A 22,996-nucleotide genomic window follows, 5' to 3' on the forward strand; every position below is an offset into this window, starting at 1 on the left:
ATTTGTCATATTGTGGGACTTTGTTCAAATTTTCATATAGTAACACAACAGGGATGCTTCAAATGTCCTTTTGTGACTGTGAAGCACTTAGGAATTTCCTGAGGTCAGAAGGTGGCATATAAAGTGGGGGAGATAGTGGTAATGTCACTAATCTGGTGATCCATAGATGCATGCTAATATTCTGAGGGCAAATAATCAAATCTCAACAAGGCAGCTGATGGAATTTAAATTCAATTCCTAAATCTGAAATTGAATGCTAATTTCAGTACCAGTGGACATGAAACTAACATAGTTTGTTACTAAAAACCAATCAGGGAAGGAAAGCTAACATTCTTCCTGGTTTGTCTTACATGTCATTCCAGGCTTACAGCATTGTAGTTGACTTCTAACTGTCCTATGAAATCTGTGAGCTAAACTCAAGGACAGTTAGGGGTGAGCAACAAATGACGGCCTTTATAGAAACATCCACGTGCCATTAAAAAAAATGCAAGTTATTTACGCCTCCATGGTGCAGACACAGATGGATACTGTCAACAGTGAACACAGAACCAAAATTCAGCAAATGCTACCTCAATGCTGTGAAAATTTGAGACAATTTTGAATGAAAGTGGTAACTCCTGGCATTGACTGCAGTTTGATATTGACTGAAGTCTTGAATTATCTGCAGCCAACTCCATTGACTCCAGACTCAAAGTGTCTACAGCCTTTCATTGGCTATATTTAAATCCAGATTGGCAATAAGTGCTGCCTACAATGAACTGCAATATTGCATTGACTGCAATTTCGCATTGACTGTAATATTGCAGGAACTATAATATTGCATGGACTGCGAACTGTAGTGTTGCAATGGATTACAGCCCGGCATTAACTGCAATTTCGCGTGGACTGTAATATTGCATGGAGTTACAGCCCGGCATTATCTGTGATACCGCACTGACTGCAGCGGGGCAGTGATACCATTCACAATAACCATCAGGCCACGGCCAGGCTGACACACGCATGCGGGCACCCACGGCGCTGGCCCCGCCTCTGGCCGACGCCTATTGGCCAATGCCGGCATCCCCGCCCTCCCATTGGAGGAGGGAAGCTGTCAATCCACAACGGGAACTTCCGGTTGTTTTGGGGCGGAGTAAAGAATGGCGGAGAACGGAGGGGAGCAGCAACAGCAACATCAGCAGCAGCAGGCTATGGAGAGTGAGTGAGGGGAGAGAGAAAGAAAAACAAATGGAGGAAAGAAGGGGAGAGCGAATGATGGGTGTGGATGGGAGAGTGTGGGATTGTGAGGGCCGAGGTTGGAAAAGTGGGGATTGAGTAATGAGGAAGGGCGGAGTGAGAGGAGAGTTAGGGAGGGAGTTGGATGAAACTGGAAGGTCTAAGGAGAGGACAGGGAAAGAGAATGGGGAGGGGTGAGGGAGAAGGGGAGGGTCTGAAGGGAAGGGGGAAAGAGGTAATGTGGATGGAGAAGGGTGGCAACAGAAGAGAAGGTTGGGAGGGTGAGGAGTGTGTGTGTGTGTGTGTGTGTGTGTGTGTTGGAGGGGGAATGGACAGCAAAGGGGTAAAGAGTGGAGAGGGAGGAGAAAAAATTAGGAATGGAAGGCAGGAGGTGGGAAGATGGAGGAGACTTTGGGGACATGGTGCTAAGGATGGGTGCTGGGGGAAGGATGATGGTTGTGAGGGAGGGAGCAAGTGGAGGGACTATATTGAGGGTATTTGAGGGATGGTAGGAAGTGACTGTAAAGGAGATGTGGTGAAGGATGTGCAGGCAGTTAGGGAAGGATGGCATTCAGAGGGTGCATGGGAGTGAGGATGGGTGATTGAGTATTTGGAGAACGGGGTTGGGGTGGGAGAGGATCTTGAGGTGTTTGTTTTGGGTTATCCTGTAGGTGTTGAATGCAGAGTTGCTGCAAAGGGGTGGGGATAGAAAATAGGGAGTTCTTGGAGTAGAATGAGGTTAGGAGCATCACTGGCTGTTGAAGAACATGCAAGAGAGGGTATGAGGGGCTGGGTCACATAAGTGCACATGTAGTGCTGAGGAAGGGGTAGTGAGGATCTCTGAGGAAATGAGTGTGTGTGCAAAGCTGAGAGGGGGTGCTGAGTTCAGGATGTGCATGTGTGGAAAGGATAGCCATCAGGGTAACGGAGTTGGACATAGGAAGTTGAGTAAGGGACACTGTGAAGTAATGGAGTGATTTGATGAGGGAGTGTGGAGAATGGGGGGGAGTGACTGAGGGAGTAGCAGCCAAACTGATTGAATGCTTATTGGATAACATTTTCAAAATGAAATTACAATCACCATATCATGTTTGGTAGTTGACAGACGTGCGGAATCTGAAGAATCTGGTGATGAAGAAGGGCGAAAGAAAGGGACAATTGATGAATTATCACAGAACATAAGATTGAGGGGAACTGGAGGGAGCGCATCAGGTACTGAACTTATGTAGTTTTATGTTTGGTGCATTTAGAAAGCTCCAATGGCAAACAATGGATTTGTTTCAAAATTCCATCTTGTTGCATATTAAATTGCTATTATTTCCCCCTCACTTGAAGTATGGCATTAGTGTGGCTGTCCTGGGGCACCTTGGCATATCTGCCTACCCCACAAAGGCATTTGTTTGTGATGTAATATGTTATTACCTGTCTTTTCCTTTTTGCCTTTATCTGGCATTCTCCAGCTTTATTTTTTTTGTAAATGTACAAGAGAAAGGGCAGCAACTTCTGGGTTTAAATTGCTCTCCATCTTAAAATAATTTTTAAAAGTTTAGAAATTAAAGGTAAAAACTGGCAATGTGAAACAAAAGAATTTGTTGGCTCCAGCAGAGTCTGGAAAGAAATAATCTTGTGACAGATTGAGGAGTTGTTGCATATGCACAATTTATAAAGAATCAGAAGAAGTCATTCGGACTTTGTGCTAACTTGTTAAAGATGCTACAGTTATCCCGTTTTCCTGTCATCCTTCCATTTCTATGCAATTTTTTTTTGTCATTGCAAGTATTTATCCAATTCGCTTTTGAACCATGCTCAGTGATTAGCACTGCTGCCTCACAGCGCCAGGGATCCGGGTTTGATTCCACCCTCTGGTGACTGTCTGTGTGGAATTTGCAAAATCTCTCTCTCTGTCTGCGTGGGTTTCCTCCCACAATCCAAAGACGTGCAGGTCAGGTGAAATGGCCATGTTAAATTGTTCAGGGATGTGTAGGTTAGGCTTCGCCTGATCACGTTGAATTTATCTAAGTGCCCTGTTATAATGTTTTTAATAAAGCTTCTAACATTTTCCCCATGACAGACATTACAAGTAATTGGAGATAGGCAAGAAGTGAAGCCTTGCCAGCAATGCTCACGTCCGATTCGGAAAAAAATTAAAGTTCCACATATATAAGATTAACAAGCTGTAAAATGAGTAGGATAAGAACAGGCAGAGCTGTCCCTTGTGGGTTGCAGAGTCCAGGGAAAAGTTGTGCTGTCTCCTCCTCACCCCAGGACTCTAGCTTTTCCATCCATTCCATCTGCAAAGTTCCAAAGTCTGCAATTTAACTTTGCCATGATTACCATTCACCAGTATCTGTTATATATTCTCCTTATGCTACTTGTTTTGTGTTGTTATGGCAGAGTTCAAATAATTCTTAACTGGTCAGTTTTCTTTCAATGTCATGCCGATAAGGTCACACAGTATCATTCGTACTTGTTCAAAGGTCACCCCCAACCTGACTTCTGATTCCAGTCACCCTAAGTTGCTCTTCCCCAGGGCATAATTCTGCTAGTAGGAAAGGGCATGTACAAGACTGGAGAAATTGTGCTTTTGTTTTCTATGTTTCTTAGCAACAATGCAATTAGTGAAGTGGTAATTGATCACTTTTATTGGGTTGGCAATGCTCAAATAGCTCCTGTAGTTCAACACCGCTTGTCTTACAATGATGAGAAGCTGCAGTGATACCGCAATTATGTTTACGAAAGGAAAGTATTTAGCACAGCTTGAAAGTTGCTTTTGCAGTTGGAAGGGATGGTGGTACCTGAGATATAGAACTGCTGGCTTGCAGTAGACAACTGAAAATAATTTGTTTGCCAAAACTACCATGGTCCAAAATTATGTGAAGATTTGTATGAGCCAACTTAAGTCTTTTCCATTAAAACTGTCTTTTGCCATACCAAGGGTAATGTACCATCAATCTTAACGTGGTGCAACATTAATTACCTATTCCTTCAACGTTCTTCAACAAGGTGAGTAAACTTTTATAGTAATTTTGCCTGGGGCATATATTGATATGATGCGTAAGCAATCTGAATTCTCCTGTTCAGTTACAGTGTGCACCTCATTTCCAGATATGTCCATGTATGCAACATGTTTCTGCCATTTGGCAATCATCTTGGTTCTCTATTCACAGCCTGTCTGGTGCTTGGCAATGCAGGTTTATCGACTATTTGTCTTGAGATGACTTGCCTGTTTGTTTTGATACTTTTCTCCTTGTAGAGAGCTAAAGATGAAGGAGAACTGTTGAGACAAATTACTGAAGTTTGAAATGCATAAATTTATTCTTTATGCAGTAGCCAAAGTCACGGGTCTTCTGTACCATATAGTTCATAGTAGATCATACATAAATTTACACCAATCCTAAAAATCTTTATACAAGAGATACTCTAAGGTATTCAATTATTGCAGTCACTTCTACCTTTGTGTGCAGGCGTGTTGCTTTCAGTACATTTGGAGTAAGTAGAAGTGCCATGTTATAAATTTGAAATATTCCAAGTTAATTTTAAGATACAAATTCACAATATAGACAGTTACATTATAATATCACATTTAAGTAAAGTTGGCTGGGCAGTTTTGAGTTTTCTGGGTTAACCAAGGAACTCTATCTAAAGGGAGGTTTGGCAGCTTTCTGAAGCTAGACGGTACAGACAAGCAGACTTGAAGATTATTGATACTTCCCAATGAACTGCAGCCAATCGATTATCTCCTTGTGGTCGTATCATGCCCTCTTGAATCTGTTTCCATTATGAAAATCCATTGTGGCCCCTGTAACTGTTTGGAAATACCTTGATGTTCTTTGGGTTGGTTTGATCAGTCATAAGCCCCAACCTCCTGGATTTCCTAGTTTGTACTTTCCCATTCTCCCCAAACTTCCTGCATTGTTTGTTTTCTGCAGAGGGAAATGGAAAAGTCTTTTGCAGAAGCAAATAGGACAGAGACTAGTAACAGTTACCAAAGGCAATCGGGCAATAGATAACTATAAGAAAGCTGAAGGAGCTAGTGGGTCCAGAGCGGAGAGAAATTCAAATTATGGAGAATAGTAGAGAAAGACATGGTGGAATTGAAAGGAGAGGGATGTTTTAATAGAAGTAGTTAGACAACTGAGAGGACATGAAAAGTTCATTAGAAGATCTAATACTGCAACCTGCTAGTGTGGGTGTGCCTGAAACGTCGATTCTCCTGCTCCTTGGATGCTGCCTGACCTGCTGCACTTTTACAGCAGCACATTTTTCAGTGCTGGAAATCAAGCCCTGCTAATCTTGGAGTCATTTCAAAAGTTAAAGATTTTAAAAAGTATGCAAAGATTTCCCAATCCATTTAACTTTTAGACGCAGTTAAGCACAGACCAGGTTGATGTGCTTAACAAGAATTATTATTTATTTATAAGTATTTAGACAAGCTCCAGGTAAATGATTATGAACTGTTGGCACATAAGTGCTAATTAAAACTCTAATCCCATTATCAACTTGCCCTTGCACCCATGCATGCGTTCAGATGTGAAAGAGAGTGTGGGTGTTATGTATGGAGGGAATGACAGGGAGTACAGGTCAATGGTTCCTGAGATGAATTTTCTGATCTTGTCCTTTTCCAGATGTTTCCATTGATTTGCAAGAGGCACAAGGCTCACTCATAGTCTCTGAATTATAAATTAAAAGTCACAGTTTACAGCAATTGCTGAAGGAAAACTAAAGTGGTTCCATCAGTCTTAGCCAAACTGCCTAACTGTACACTGCCCCTTTGTTCTAGTTTGTCTTCAACCACACTTTACACAGCTGCTTGTTCAAGCAGTGGTTAATCAGTGCTTAGAATGAGTGTCAGGTTACTTTCAGACCAGGTAGCAATCATTAGTTTCAAAAGTTATTTCTTCTTTTGCAATTAAAAATACAAGGGGAGAAAAAGACATGGTCTTTATAGTAGGAACATGAGAAATGGGAGAAAGTATTGCACATATAATTCCTCAATCCTGTTCCATTCTTTACAATTATGGCTTTAAGATTACTCTTCCCATCCTCCTTCCAAACTTTCCTACCCTGATTTCACTCAGTGATGAACTATGACAACCTTCTGGCTTAGAGAATTCCAAAGATTTGCAACCCTTTTGAAGTGAAGAAATTTATCCTCCTTGATCCTAAGCGCTCACCTCTTCCCCTGAGACTACGACCCTTTGTTCTTAAATCCTCCCTATCCAGGAAAGCAGCAACTTTTCCACTCAAGGACTTCCTAAAGTGGGGTTGCAAACTGAAATTTTTGTTCACCAGATCCACTTCAGTAAGGCTGTTGTAGACATCCAACCAAGGGCATAGCAGCTGTGCTCCCTCTATAACAGTCCCCTACTGTGTGGCCTCCCCTGTCCTTTGCTCTCTTGTAGGTCCTCCATATTCTTCCTATTAATCACCCTTCTAACCACCCAGTTTGGAAAATCTTATTGCTGCCAAATCTGGAAATTAAAAGATATTGCAGACATCAACAGGGGGAAGGAGAAAAAGCATCCCAGCAAGTGTGGTGGCATGTTAGATGAGGTGTACCCGTGCATTTGAAACCAGTAAAATGATATGTGGCATGACAGTACCCATTCCTGCATTTCCAGTTGTATGTAAATATTGAGACACTGTCAGTTTAGATCCATGCATGCTAGAAACATAATGGTTAAAGAAATTAGTGGGGAAGAAACTAAAACTGAATTGCGGAAGTAAACACTGGATTTTACAGTCTTCCAGTTGTAAGGAGATTAACTGAGCAAGCCTGGCCAGGGAAATTGGGTCCCCACCAGCTGCTGGATTCTGATCAAGGATCTCAAACCCAAGTTTGCCTATCAAATGTTTCTGATTAAAATCTGAAGAGGAATGTGTAATTGTCTTCGGTTTTGTATTTCAGTATGTCGGTATTAATATTGATTAGGCCAATAAAACAAAATGCTAAATTCTATTTCAGGAGAGCCAGATACTCCAGTTGATATTGACACCATCATTCTGGATCCTGAAGCAGAGGTAAGTGACCTCTAAAAGGAATTTTGATACATTAAGAGTTGCAAGTACAGGTTGTTGGGGTGAATGGTATAGTTACTGTAGTTCATTGCTTTTGGTTGAGTTTGTCACCTTCATGTATTTCCTGTTGTGTGGCATTGTGAACCTGTTGAACTCTGGCAGACGCCCTCTCCCGAGGTTACATGGCTGAATATGAGCTCCTTTGGTTGAAGGTGTCTCTGTTCTCCTTCCCACTTGCAGCATCAAATCCTGTGGCATTGACACTGCTGCATTATTTACTAAGTTGCAGTTCAGGTGAAGGTGTTAATATTTACAAATCCCTGGAAGAGGCGATCAGGTCATTTGTGAATTGAAATGGGTAAGGTGCTATTATTTCACAAGCTAATTGGCTGTTTCTCCATTCCATTTGCATTTGGGAGCTGAGCAATCCTGGTTATTACTCAGTGAAGACAGGGATCCTTGGTTGATTGGAACCACAGAGTTGCAGCTTCCTTTTATGTGAGCAGGTGACTCAGTCGTGCAAATGCCGAACATTTACCTGATGATTCCCTGCACACGCACTTTATCCTGATCCTTCCAAATAGTTAGTTTTCTTTTATTGAAACCATTTTTCTAATCAACCTGTTCAGAGATGTTATTACACTCCTCTAGAACAGGTGAGACTTGAGCCCAGGTGTCTCAGCCCAAGGGTAGGGACACTACACTGCTACAAAAAGCCAATCAGGGAGAGCTTCATAGCATTCGTTTTTAATGTACTGCAAATATGATTCTTGGTGAGTCCTTTCATTCATCATACCTATCTACATTGCACCTCATTTATAATTCTACATTATGCATTAATCTATATCAGAAATTGCTTGTCTGTTGTTAATTGAACGTACAGTACCAAAATATATCAACCCTGCAGACAATGTGGCATTTCCTTTTGCACCCATGTGACCATTTCAAATACTAGGCTGCATCGTGTGAGCAAGGCAGAGTAAAAGATAAAGTAAAAGTGTGTGAAGTGTTGTACTCCTGGAGAACTGAGTTTGAGACAGGAGACCTTGAACTCTTAGCTCTAAGGTGTAACTGCTATTGATAAATGTTTTTATTGAAATTTTATTTTCAAATCTACGGATGCTATCTTAAATTGTGGTGAAATATTGATGTAATTCGATTTTCCTTTTTGGAAAATTGTGTTCTAATTTCAAACAGTGCTGTCAAGAGCACTCGGATCCCAGGTAAAATGCTTGGACTAAACTCTGTACCTGAATGTCCCTTTGACCTGTTCAGTATATAGAAGAATAACTAGCAGCTGAAAGAAAGAAGGGCTTTCACTTCTAATGTTTTCACAATCCTAATATATTTCAAAAGCCTTACGACCCAATAGAATATTTGTTTTCTAACCAGAAGTGCACTTACACTGAATGTTTTTTTTTCCTCTGTCACCAAATCACCTGCCAGTGGAGTATTTGAAATATTCCCTATAATTGCAGCATTCAATTTGCTCACAAAGTCCAATGAAAAAAGATGTGGTAATGACTAATCTGTACTTGTGATGTAGTTTGAGGGATTGATATTGACAGGGACTTTGGAGCCAGTTACCCTGCTCTTTAAAAGGTACAGAAGAACCTGAACCACAACTTCTGAACTTTGTAGTGTCACACCTGAAAGCACTGGCACCAGAGTAGTTTTGTTTAGGTTGCTAAACCAGAACAAAGTTAACTAATTTTTATACTCCTGACACAGGCAGTCCCTCTGGGGAAGCAATGGTGTATTGCATGTTAAGACTGCCGCTCCTTTTTAAGGCTTATTTTTCTTTATTTTGAAAGGTTTTATGGTAATTTTAGGACTTGATTGTTCATTGCATTTTGCAGGTTCTTGGCTCACATTACTGCGGTTGCTTGTAAATTAGTGTCCTTTGAAGTGATATGATTTTACATGCAATAAGTTGCCAATTAACCACAACCTTTAATGTTCTCTCCCATTCAAATTATATATTCCAAATAAGCAGTCCTGGATAGTGGAGTTTGGAGCAGTTTTCACTTCAGTGCAGCTTTTGTGCTTTTCTAGGATGTTGATCTCAACCACTGCCGGATTGGAAAAATAGAAGGATTTAATGTACTGAAGAAAGTGAAGGTGAGATCAGTTGACATCCCAGGTGTAGTAGTCCATTCTTGTACCACCTCTGCACATCTTAATTGTTTCTATTATAGCCACTGGATACCTTACTGCTTCATGATGAACAGTAAAGAACCTCAATAAACTGTTCATGGCAGATGACTCATCGTCATCTCTGTTTAAGTTCTTTTTCACCTCTGTATCCACTATATTCCCTGCTATTACTTAGCTCGTGTAATCAGTGAAATGCAAGAGGTTAGGTGTTGGTATGTTGGGAATTTTCTTGAATCATGACAGGAAGTTGACACATAGAGCTCAACAAACTGCGCATCAGAATATCTGTATCCTGAGGTCTCACTCACTCCTCCCTTAGCCTGGCTATTTTCTGAAAAAAAAGTTAGGTTTTCAGTTCTGTTTTTGACAACTGCTCAGACCTGCCATTGCTGATGAGATTTGAGAGTCCCCTTCAGTCCTCCCAAAATGCAGTGACTGCAGTCGTGCTTGTACCTTGGTGTGAAAAGCTAAGCCCATTGGTGAGCTGGCTGCTTCAGACTTGCCACATTGCAAGTTAGCTTACTTCTGGGGTTTATTCCCATTCCATTATTACGTGTTTATATTTCTATGTGCATCCAGCTTTAAGATCATTGCAACATTGCTGACAAGAGTTGGATATTTGAAACTTAAATTGAATTGATTTTTGTTTGTTGCTGTGAAGATCGATCTTCGGCTGAATTTCTGCCTTTTACTGTATTTTGCTATGTGGTGGTTCTTTCCAGTACGTTAGGACGGTCTGCCAACTTCTGGCAGGTTTTTTATTAAACCGTCCTGGTTGAGATCATTTAATTCTCTTGGTGTGTCCTGGCATTCCTGCAAAATGTGCTTTTTGATGTGCTCCATTGACATCCTGTTTCACTGTGTGTGCTGCACATTGCTGGTTCAGGAATGGGTTCCAAATTTGGATCTCCTGCTGTCTGTTTTGTTTGAACAGGTCACCGCTCAGGAATGCAGGTCTCAAACTTGATGGTTCAATAGCCAGAAGCTGAAGCTGACTCGTGTCCAAAAATTAAACCTGCCCTGGAAATTTTGCCACGCAACAGGAATAAGGCAGACATTTTGATGTCCAAATCAAGAAATATGCAAAAATAATTTCCCACCTAAAAGTATAGTCAGTTATAAAAGAAATGCAATAAGTCAAAACCCACAATGGAATATAAAATTTAAAGTAATTGAAAGAACTGCAAATGCTGGAAAGCAGAAACAGAAACCAAAACAGAAGCGTCTGGAAAATCTCAACAGGTCTGGCAGCATCTGTGAGAGATTTAAAAGTCCAGTCTTAATGAACTCTGATTTCTCTCCACAGATGCTATCAGACTTATTGAGATTTTCCAGCAGTTTCTGTTTGTGTGGGGGAAATGCAATTAGTAGTTTCAATTTGAGGTCTTGATTTTCAACGCAACTAAATTATTGCTGATCTGCATAGTGGTATGTCGAAGGAGTGGAAAGTTAAGGAGTAATGGTAGAACTTGTCCTCAAGCAAATGATTTTCCAAGATAAATAGGCTGACCTTGATTGCGAAGGGTAAACAGTCTGTCTTGTGCTTTTAGTGTCTGAGTGTTATAGATAAAAATTGTTTGGTGCAAGGAAATGTGATGGCAATAAAATCAGCTATGATTAAGGTGCAAGTTCAGTGACTTGTAATATGTATAAATAGAGGGATTTGTCAACTGTGGTACAAATATGGTTAACAAAGTCTGGTCTTTGAGATTGGGTACAACAGGGTCAAACAGTCTTGAGATGCGTATCTTTGGAGTAAAGAATATAGTTGTTGACATACATTGTATCTATTCCCAAATCCTCAAGATACTCAATGAGAATTTATTTTACATGCAACTTTGAAAGTAGAAAATGGTACACAAAGGAACATGATTTTCTACAGAGAGCTTGAAAGATACAGAAACAAGCAAATATTGCTTTCTGTATATAGTTAGGCTAATCACTCAAACTAGGTGTCAGTAAAGTATGTTCGCATTCTCAATTATCAAGTGTTTGTGCTTATTCAGACATACTGTACTGAATCAGATCAGAGGAGGTCGACAACTAACCTTTATTATATACTATGAGCCTGTGTGAACATTTACCTTAGCCAACATCGGCCCTTCTGTTCCTTATTGCTTTGGTATGTTGACTGAGTCAAGGGACATCAGCAGTACTGTTGTCCTTGCACTTCTCTAACAGGTATGCCTATTTGTAATGGTTTCCAGAGAGATTCCTTTTTAATTACAAAAGACACTCATGCTCATTAGCCCACGTGTATATCCTATGCTTAAGTCTTAAACTTCTGCTGGTGATAGACCTGTGTCAGTGTAGCCTGGCACACAACATTCTATCTATGCAGGCCATCTGGGGATTATACCAATACCAGTTAGATTTGTACATCACATAATTTAAGGCTATTCCATTCCTTGAAGGCACCATATAGGACACACTGAATTGTCAATAATAGCTAGTCATTTTCATGTGTTTAAGGGATGAACAATTTAATTCACTGGCCAGTCAGCGAATCAGTGCCAGATTGAGATGTGGATGTGAGTTCAGTTTGATATTTTAATTGATGAACTATTGGAAAAGTTTGAATTTGTGTATATCAGGCAGTCAAAGTAAAGACTTTTTTTTAAAAAAAATTGCATTTCTTCCATGGAATGTTATTTGTTACATTAATAAATCCTCCAACTGCCTACCAACCCTGTCCACACTCCCATGCATTCATTGCTGAGCATGCATTTTTTTTCTCCCCTTGATGCCTGACATTTTGCTCTGGATATAGTAACACAACTAATCCAATTGTAATGTGTTTATAATAAATGTACATTTATAGCTGGGTGTTTGTGTTTGGAGTGCTGGCCTCTCAAGTGCTTCCTGGTCTCTGGGTTTATCCTAGGTACTGTGTCTTCGTCAGAATCTTATTAAGGCAATTGAGAACCTTGAGCATCTGATAACACTCCGAGAGTTGGACCTGTATGACAATCAGATCCATCAACTAGAAAATCTCCAGACCTTAAAGGACCTTGAGTAAGTATTAAAACTAATGAAATTTGTTTCTTTGGTGGTGATTCCAGTGCTTTGCTCTAGTTCTTTTGGTAAGAACATATTGTGTTATCTAGAGTAATCTAGTCCCTTCCAATTTCCCTGCTGTATTCTAACAATTCTATAATTTTAATTTCCTCAAGCAACCATCCAATCTTGTTTTGAAATCATTAATCACCTCTGCTTTCACTACCCTCCAGTGCAATAAGAGATCCACTTGATGCTTACCCTATCCCTTCACTTATCTCTTGTTCAGAGCCATAAGTCTGTCTCCTATTTGTCTCTTATGCTAAGGGGAACAACTCTTCTTTATTTACCTTATCAAATTTTGCTATGATCTTCTACACGTGTCAAAGCTTCCTCTCAGTTTTCAATGTTACCACGGAGAGCAATTCTAGCTTACAAATTAAAAGTAAAATACTGTGGATGCTTGAAATCTGAATAAAAACAAAAAATGCTGGAGAACCTCAGCAGGCCTGGCAGCATCTGTGGAGAGACAAACTGTTAACATCGAAACAATATGACTTCACAACTGAGGGGAAAGATTGAGAAGATTTTCCAGGTAGAAAAGTACGTTATCAAGAGATGGTTATAGAGTCTGCCCAGGGACCCAGGTAGTTTAAAGTGAGTGGGCAAAAAATGGAGTACAATGTGGGAAAATTTGAACTTGACAGCTTTGGCAGGAAGATAGCAAGGCGTGTACTCTAAGTGGGGAAAGATTGCGTGACTCAGTACAGAAAGGTCTTCTGGAGCACGTACGTGAGGCACATAAATTTAGTTTACAGGTACAAGTGATTAGGAAGGCAAATAGAATGTTGTCACTATTGCAAGGGGCATTGAATACCGAAGTAGGGATGTTTTACTGCATCTGTAAAGGACTCTAGTGAGATCACATGGAGTACTGTTAGATAAGAAATTATATCATTGCTCTGAAAGTACTTCAGAGAAGGTTCACATAACTCATTCTTAAGATGAAATGCTTATCTTTAGAAATTTTGAGCAGGTTTTGGAGTTCAGTTTGTTGAAACATAAAATTTCAAAAGATCTGGTGGAATGATGCTTTCAAGAGACAGAAGACTAAAGATAAAGGGTATAGTTTAAGGATAAGAGACCTCCCTTTTAAATGTGATGAGGGAAATATTTTTGAAGTATCATTAGAGTTGTGGCATTCTTTCCCCCCGGAAGGTAGTTAAGACCAGCTCTTTAGATCTAGCTCAGCCTGGATTAAATTTTTGATTAACAATGGAGATGGGTTACGGGGCCAAACAGGAAACCAGATCAGCCATGAATGTGTTCCGAAGAAGTCATGTCGGACTCGAAACGTTAACTCTGCTTCTCTCTCCATGGGTGCTGCCAGACCTGTTGAATTTCTCCAGTATTTTCTGTCTTTAGGTCAGACTTGATATTGAATGATGGACAGGCTTAAAGGGCCAAATGGCCTATCGCTGCTCCCATGTAGCATTCCCTCTCATTTTCTTTCCTGCTACTTAGGTCTCCAAGATCCATGCTCAATTTTGATGTCTGGAGCCGGAAGTCAATATTGTGATCCATGTGCTGACACTAATTGTGCGCAGGACATGGGAGTGGCTGTATGCACAGCTGTGCAAATTAGAGGGAGCATTATCCTATGTTCTGGGCCTTATGAAGGTTCTGCATAACTTTTTTTTGCATTTGTCTCCAATGCCTCGACTTATGAAGCCTAAGCTCCTGTAAAATTTCTATTTAATCTCTCAATGTGCTCTACCACCTTCAGAGATATGTAGTTGATCGTTCAGCTTCTTCTTTCCTAAAAATATTTTTGAACTCTGCCAAGCCATCTACGTTACTTTTCCTCATCCCTGAGGTGAAATGCATCACCTCAAACTCTAATGGCTGTTATCCACCCATTAAATTGACTTGTTTAGCCGTGTCCCATTGCAGTTAATTGATATCATCTTGACTCTTCGCCATCAAATCCAGAGGCTTGTCATTACAGAAACTGTGACAATTTCTCCTCCCACTAGATTACAGCTCTGATCTGTTCATTGTACCACAGATGTGCAGATGACTCCTTTATAAAGTCCAATGATTTCTGGGGAATGGCCCCACACCAATTTGGAGACCGATTCCAGAGATTGGTGGAAACACAACAGATTTTACCAACTGGCAGCAGTTGTTTTTAAAACACTATTTGTTCAAATAGAGAAAGTCCTAAGGTTTCATGCTGTTTCACCATTGGCCTAATTTCTTGCCATTTTTTAAAAGCTGTATCAGCATCTCACCTGGAAACCCTGTCTGTGCATTGCAAGCATCCGTGCCTTGGCTGTGCTGTGGAATTGGAGTGATTTCTTGATACCTTTTGCTTCCCTGCAGGATTTTGGATCTCTCCTTTAATATTGTGCGGAAAATTGAGGCTCTTGAGTCTCTGACCAAGTTAAAGAAGCTCTTCCTTGTGAACAACAAAATCTCAAAGATAGAAAATATCGGTCACTTGGATCAGCTGGAGATGCTGGAGCTCGGTTCAAATCGTATCCGGGTAAGTCTGGGCTGGGATGGCCACTGGGACAGAACAAATCCCAGGGGAGTATGTGTTCAGGTAAAAGGCTCAAGTGTCTAATGGAATTCTGATGGCTTTACCTGAGAACATCTGGAACTCAAGAAACGCACCAAGTAACGAACATTGCACTGTATCTAACAATAAACTATTGGCTGTAGGAAAGCCTGAGGACATTTTAAACTGTACACTGTTGTACAGGAATTGGAAGATGCTTTTAAACAGTTGTGCATGAGGAGATGGTGGTGATGGGATGTTTTGATTAGTTGCCGTCCTTGTGACGCAGCTCTCAATGACATTGGAAAAGGACTGACCATGATATACATCAGAATCAGAGTAGTGCAACTTGGAAGAGAATTGAAACTTTCAGTTTGAGACAGGAGAAATGTGAATGCGTGAAAATCGTATCTCAGTAACCCAGGAGTTTTTGAAAGAGGTAGCAGAAGGTTGATGAAGGGCAGGCTATTGATGTGCTGTACATAGTCATCCAAACGGTGTTCAACACAGTCCCACACGATAGACTCAAAGAAAGTTACAGATATGGAATAAAAGAAGCAGTAACAAAGTTGATACAAAACGGGCTGAGGGATAGACAACAAAGAAACAAGGTTAATTAAAATTCTTCAGGCGGTGAGAAGTTTGTGGTAGAGATCCCCAGGGGTCAGATTAAGAACCTTTGCTTTTCTTTGTCTATGAATAAGCTAGATCTAAGTGCAGCAGGGGGAAATTTCCAAATTTGTAGATGACTCAAAACTTCAGAAAATTGTAAGCTGAGAGAAGAATAATGTGAACTTTACCAGCTTGTCAATACTCCTGGAGTAGGCACAAGGTGGCAGGTGAAGTTCAACGCCGAGAAGTGTACTGTGATTCAGTTTGATACAAAGAACGTAGAAAGATAGTAGAAAGTAAGTAATATAAAGTAATGTACAGGAAAAGTGAAACCTGGGTGCCTATGTACATTGAAGGTAGTAGGATGCTAGACAGAGCTGTTAATAAAGCATGAAGTATTTTAGGCTTTATAAATAGGGGCGTAGGGTACAAGGCAAGAGAGTTTATGATGAACCGCAAAGGTGAAATGTCAGCGGTAAGTTTGCAAATGACATGAAAATTGCTGTGGTAAAGAGCAAGAAGGCAGCTTCGGACTACAAAATGATGTAGATGGGCTGGTGAGATGGGTAAAACAGTAGCAAATGTAATTTAATTGGAGGATTAAAAAGGCAAGGGAGTATATGAGTGGTAGGATCCTGTGAAATGTAGAAGATCAGAGAAACTTTGGTTTGCACATCCATAGATCATTAAAAGCAGTCGGACACGTAGATAAGGTGGTTAAGAAAGCATATGGGATGCAGTTGCTTCTGCTGTAACTTGGTGGCTCCATGCTTGTGCAATCCCGCGTTATAAGAAAATTGTGTAATAGCAGCACCATTTAAACTAATGGGGCCAGAATTGTGTTATAACCAGTTCACACTTCAGAAACAGTTTCCCCAATTTGTCAATCGTGTTATAGCGAATTCACATTAACATCGTGTGTTACAGCAGAATGACCTGTACTTGCCTTTATTAGTTGAAGTATTGGACGCAATATTGGGGAGGTTATGATGGAGCTGAATGAAATGTTTATTAGGCCAGAGCTGGAGAACTGTGTGCAGTTATGATCACCACACTATAGGAAGGATGTGATTGTACTACAGAGGATGCAAGAGGAGATTCGCAAGGACATTTCACCTGTGAAGAGAGACTAGAAAGGCTGAGGTTATTTTCCTTTGAGCAGAGAAGGCTGAAGGGTTACAATTGAGGGGCTTGGATGGGAAGAAAGCTTGATCCTCATCTGAGTCAAGAACCAGGGGAAATAGATTTAAGGTAAGGGACAGGTGATATGGAAAGAATTTGAGCAATTTTATTTTCACCCAGAGGGTAGTGGGCATCTGGAACCCACTTCCTGAAAGGATGGTAGAAGCTGGAATCTTGACATTGAAGAAGTATTTAGATAAGCACTTGTAACGATGTGCTGTACAAGGCCATGGGCCAGGTTGGTGAGAATAAGATTCAAGTAGATAGTCTTGAATCTGGTTTCCAGCATCTGCAGTCATTGTTTTTACCTTGGTGACTGATGTGGTGGGCCTTGTGGAAATCTAGAACTAGGAAGTACAATTTCAAAAGAGTTTCAAATGTCTTCCATTTAAGGCAGTGATGAGCCCTTTCTTCACTCTGAGGATTGTTTGCCGTTGCAACTCTCTTCTCCAGAGAGCAATCAAGGCTGGATTATTCAACATAGTCAAGGCAGTAATTAGAGCTTCGATCTACAAGGAGTTGAGGGTTGTAGGGGCAGGAAGGAAAGTGGGGTTGAAAAGATGCAAATCAAATTAGTCACGATCTTATTGAATGGAGGAGAAGAGCTAAGCAGCCAATTTTTTTTCCTATACTCTGTTCAGAGTCTCTAGTTTAGAAGACAGTGGGAGTAATCTCTTATTAATTTATTTTTCACAGGTTATAGAAAATATTGAAAATTTGAAGAAGCTCAGCAGCTTGTTTTTGGGTAAAAATAAAATCACAAAACTACAGAACCTGGATGGGCTGACGAATCTGACAGTCCTCAGTATACAGGTAATTGCTGACCCTGAGAACAGAGATATTCATTTTTCAGTGCATTGAAACAGAGCTATTTCTTTGGAATGTTTCACTGAGCAATGCAGGACCGTATTCCTGTCTGTAAACCGTGTTTAGCTAGGTGGGCTTGTTACTCTGAGCTGTTGCTGGGTTCTTTTTTATCTCTTGAGTAAACTTGCCAGCCAGTGGATGATCCAAAGTGTACAGACTCGTTTACCAGTACTCTAAATCTGGAAATGTACGTTTTTATAAGGTTTGCCATTGCTTTGCCCTTTAGTAGGTGCCACAGAAACGTGTCTTAAATCTGCACCTAAATTTTCTGATGCCTAGTTTTTAATCATATGATACTCAACTGCAGCATTCGTGCCAAATTGAAAACAAACTTATGGAAATCTTCAAAGTTTAGTTCGGAGAAACTTATTGATGGCTTTGTTCTGGTCAGATACAGTGCTCAGCAGAGGTGAAGTTTCAGGGATTAATCTGCTACTGATTGCATTTGCTTGATAATTCTTCTGCACAGCTAGTTGGTATTGATGCACTATAACCTTACCTTGCAGAGTAATCGGCTGACGAAGATAGAAGGTATGCAAAGCCTGGTCAACCTGCAGGAGCTTTATTTGAGTCACAACGGCATAGAGGTGATTGAAGGCTTGGAGAACAACGTGAGTCCCTGTTGCAACATGTTAGTTTCTGTGCACTAATTAACACTTTGTGTGAGAAGAGTAGAACTAAAGCATTCAAAATCTTCAGACTGTACAATATCGTCAAACATTCCTTCACCTCCAGTTTGCAGTTAGTTCAGAATGTTACACCAATAGACCGTGCATCTTCCACAGTGAAGTGCAGGTATACTGTTCAGGTGATGAGGTCTGTGAGTGCAAGGTGATGAACTTGGGGTCTGCTAAGGGCTTCACATCTCATGAAGTTCTTCATGGTAGTCACTAACGTAGGAAACATCGAAAACAATTTATACAGTGTCTCTCAAACAGCATAGCAGTAAGTAATAATGGTTGTGTTTTGAATGGGGGATAAATGTTGATCAGAACACGGCTGTCATGATATTCCAGTACCGTTGTGGGATCTTACACATTCACCAGAGATGACAGGCAGAGTCTCTGTTTAACCTCTCATCCTAAAGTTTGTGTCTCCTGACTCTGCAGCTCTGCCTCAATGCACTGATTGTTAGCCTGGATTATGTACTGAATTCTCTGATGTGGTGGGCATGGTCCCACTGTATCCAGGCCAACAGTTGTAAGGGATGTTTTGACCTGAGGTGCATGGCAAGTTTGTCTTGATTTTAAAATCCTTTTTTTTTAACCTTTCCTCTTGTACATTACGTGCACTATAAAATTCACTGCTCAGTCTATGTAAGTATCATGTTGCAATTGGGGTCAATGGAATTAATTAACATTTAATTGAGATGTGGTCATCACTGGGAAGACTGGCATTAGGTTATACATTGTCTCCAGGGAATAGTGGAAATTGCCAGGGATCAGTGGTAAGCTTTTTCACGTAGCAAGTGTTTAGGATCTAGAGTGCATTGCAGTTTATGTCCACCGCCTTGCTTGTCAGAATAACCTCGAGGTCTTTCACTGAGTGCAGATCATGTGCCAGGACAATCAAAATTCCACTGTTTACCTATCACAAGCTGGTGTGACTGCATCTGGTGCTTTCTACAGAGCCATGTTGCCTCATTCCTTGTCTGTTTCTCTGTTCCAGAAAAAGTTAACAACTTTGGATATAGCAACCAATAGGATCAAGAAGATCGAAAATATCAGTCACCTGACAGAACTTCAGGAATTTTGGGTAGGTTTATTTTAGCCTTGAATAAGCATTCTGATACTGAAGGGTACCACCCCAAATTGGCTTCCTATTTTAGAGGGATAGGCATATAGTAGGCACTGTTGTACACAGATTGACATGCATCTTGAAGAGTGAACTACAGGGAGCAAGGAAAAGGTAGAGGATTGACCACTAATTAATGGTGGTATTCCCATAATAAAGATGGACAACATAAAAGAGGAGGGATATTGCACTGGCACTTCACTGGAACCTCCCACTGATGATGATACCTCGTAATGGTGACAATGTCTGAAACTTGCATACTTATTGTGAACCTGTGCTACACGTCTTCTCAAAAATGGACAATCTAAGTTTAGGAAACCAGGAAATAGAAGCAATTTGAGCTGACATGAAAAATGTTAAAGGCAATAAGTTGCGTGTGTGAATAATGTACAGGACCATCTAAGACCACGTGGTAGAATGGAGTATAAAGAAGTGGATGTTTGTCTGAAAGGTTTGGCGATAAACATGTGGAAATTTTAATCCACGTGGGCAAAGATAGCCAAGATGAGTTAACGGAGAATCACAGAATTTCTACCACGTGGGAACAGGCCACTTGGCCTATCGAGTCCACACTGACTTTCCACAGGGCATCCCATCCAGACCCCCCCCCACCTCTACCATATATCCCTGTAACTCTGTATTTCTCAAGGCTAATCCGCCTATCCTGAACACCCCTGTTAGGTCTTCAGCAATTTAGCATTGCCGGTCCACCTATACACAGTTCATTAAATTTTCTTGTGCTAGTTTCTCAGACCAGCACATTCTGGGACAAACTCCACTAGACTTGGCATGGTGCCACAAGAGAAGATTAATGACTTTGTAGTGAAAATATCCTGGGGGTCACAGTGATCATAATTAAATTTTACATTCAATCTGAGGGAGAGAAGAGTGGGTTCAAGACTAGTATTTTAAACTTAAATAAGGGACATTATAAGAGTTTGAAGGAAGAGCGAGCAAAAGTAAATTGGAATATTGGATTAAGGGAACAAGTAAATACCATGCAATGGTAGAGGTATTTCAGAATGCATAATTGATATGTTCTACTTGAATAAGGATATAATCGTGGAAAACTGAATGGTGGGTCAGAAGCTTGGACAGAATCTGAAAAGTAGCAAAGAATGATTAGAAGCTTAAGGTAAAATCCCATTGTCCCAGAGAACATGGGTATGCTGTCATCAGAAATAACTGGTGGTGGTGTGAGCTGAAGCAAGGGGAGAGGGTGAGAAGGAGAGTCTTTCTTTCATGGTAACCTCAATTGATGCAGAAATTGAATCCATGCTGTTAATATCACTCTAAACTACAAACTGGCTATCCAACCAACTGAGCCAATGGAGTCCCTTTTGATAAAAGATTGCTAAGGAGGGAAAGTTAGCTTATAAGAGAAAGTTAGCTTGAAATATTAAAAACAGTAACCGTTTTTATAAATATTCAAAAGAAAAAAGACTGAAAGTGAACATTGGTCATGTGAAACTAAGTCTGAGGGATTATTGGTTATTGCCAAATAAAAACTTATGGTGCAAGGGTAACACTGGCACAGATAGATGATTGGAAAGCTAACAGGAAATGAAGCATAATTGGATCAATTTCTGGTTGCAAAGATATGATGTGTTGTGTGCCACAACGTTTGCTGGTGCCTCAACTTTTTACAATTTATATAAAAGACTGATGAAGGGACCAAATGCAGGGTTGCTAAATTTAGTGATGACAGCAGATGGGTAAGGGAGTGAGTTGTGAGGAGGACATGAGTCTCCAACAGGATATAGATAAGTGAATAGGACCTGCAAATGGAGAATGTGAAGTTCACTTCAGTGGGAAGAATGAAAAACTGGAGGATGAGATAAACTGCAAATGACTACAGAAGCTGAGGTGGGGAGCAAGAGTGTGCACAAACCACACAAGTTAGAGTGCTGGTGCAGCACATCATTAGAATGCTAATGGGAACTATATTTTATGGGAACGAATTGAACATAAACGTAAGGGCTTAATGTTTGGTACATAGGATGTTGGTGAGAACACACCTCAGGTACTGTGTGCAGTTTTGATCTCTTTATTTAAGGAAGGAAGAATGAAAAGAGAGCTTTTTATCTAAATGGTGAGAGATTGTAGAACACTTGAGGTGCAGAAGGATCTGACAGTTCTCGTGCATGAATCTGAAAAACGGCTAGTGTGCAGGTACTATAATTAGGAATACTAATGGAATGTTATGGTTTATTACAAGAGGAGTTGAGTCCTCAACTTATATAGGGCTCTGGTGAGACCACATCTGGAGTGTCGGTCACCTTTTTTTAAGGAAGGATGTAAATGCATTGGAAGCGGTTCAGAAAAGGTTAACTAGACTAATACATGGAATGTGTTGGTCTGTTAGCTCATTTGGCTGGATAGCTAATTTATGATGCCAATAGCACGGGTTCAAATCTCACACCAGCTGAGGTTGCCATGAAGTACTCTCCTTCTCAACCTCTTCCCTCGTCTGAGGTGTGGTGACCCTCCAATTATATCACCACTGTCATCTCTCTCTAATGAGAGAGCAGCCATAAGGTTGTTTGGGGCTGTGGTGACTTTACCTGGAATGGTTGGGTTGTCTTTTGAGGAAATCCTGGGAGGCTGACCTGTGTAAGAATAAGAGGTGACTTGCTTGAAATATAGGGTCAAAGATGAGTGCAGTGGAGTATTCAAATGCAAACCCAATAAAAGTTTAGAGTAAGCATTGAGTTGATGGTTAGGATGAAGCAGGTAATATTGTTGCACAAGCTCTGGGTCAATCAAAAGCCAAGACTTTCATAGTCTGGTTCACTCATAGGAAATGGGTTTGGAAGAATTCATGCATCAGTCAAAGTGGACATTATTTGTTGGTCATCAGGCTGGAAGCCACATTGGAGGGATTTGAACAGTGAGGGGATCCAAGCCTGCAGGAACTGCCGAGCAGTGTGTGGTTTAAGAGGATGGCTGGTAGTTATGAATGGCAGAAAGGCGATGCCTGAGGGGAGAGAGAGACATTACTAATATTAGCAAGCATGGGAAATTGTGCTGATAGTGCCAGCTAAAGATTTTATGGGCATAGTACCCTCCTTCCATGATTATTTCAAATTAAGTTACTGGATAACCAATTACTGTCTGCCTTGTGTTTGAACAGTTTCTCTCCGTTGAATTTTCAGATGAACGATAATTTAATTGAGCACTGGAGTGACCTTGATGAATTGAAGAATGCCAAAGGTTTACAGACAGTGTACCTTGAGGGTAATCCACTGCAAAAGGACCCACATTATCGGCGGAAAGTCATCTTGTCTCTCCCCTCTGTGCGACAGATCGACGCAACCTTTATCCGATTCTGAAAGGGAAGCAGCTTCTTATCACTGACTCATTTGGAGGAAGCTCCATGTGTTTTACTTGACTGAGGCTCTTAAAGTATTTGGTAAAAGTACTAAATTATAGCTAAATAACTCGATGCATGATTTTGTTATTGATTCCTGTCTGACATCTTGTGTGCAGCAGCCTTGCACAATTTCTAAGGTGACTCATCCTTGGTTTGTGAGGGGCAAATGAGTCTGTTTTGTTTTGTATGGAATGAATATTAAAGGCACTGAACAGCATGGA

General features: G+C 40.6%; 1 protein-coding gene across 1 annotated transcript; it reads left to right on the top strand.

Moving 5' to 3' along the window:
- Positions 1-1,101: 1,101 nt before the first annotated feature.
- ppp1r7 (protein phosphatase 1, regulatory (inhibitor) subunit 7) lies at positions 1,102-22,992 on the top strand. The gene is made up of 10 exons (XM_072573122.1): positions 1,102-1,194; positions 2,311-2,424; positions 7,178-7,233; positions 9,286-9,351; positions 12,272-12,402; positions 14,770-14,932; positions 17,438-17,554; positions 18,115-18,219; positions 19,277-19,363; positions 22,558-22,992. The coding sequence occupies exons 1-10, from the start codon at positions 1,137-1,139 to the stop codon at positions 22,732-22,734; spliced, it is 1,074 nt and encodes a 357-aa protein (XP_072429223.1). The 5' UTR covers positions 1,102-1,136; the 3' UTR covers positions 22,735-22,992.
- The last annotated feature ends 4 nt before the right edge of the window (positions 22,993-22,996 follow it).

This window comes from Chiloscyllium punctatum, chromosome 6 (genome assembly GCF_047496795.1).
Source record: "Chiloscyllium punctatum isolate Juve2018m chromosome 6, sChiPun1.3, whole genome shotgun sequence".
Classification (NCBI taxonomy): domain Eukaryota; kingdom Metazoa; phylum Chordata; class Chondrichthyes; order Orectolobiformes; family Hemiscylliidae; genus Chiloscyllium; species Chiloscyllium punctatum.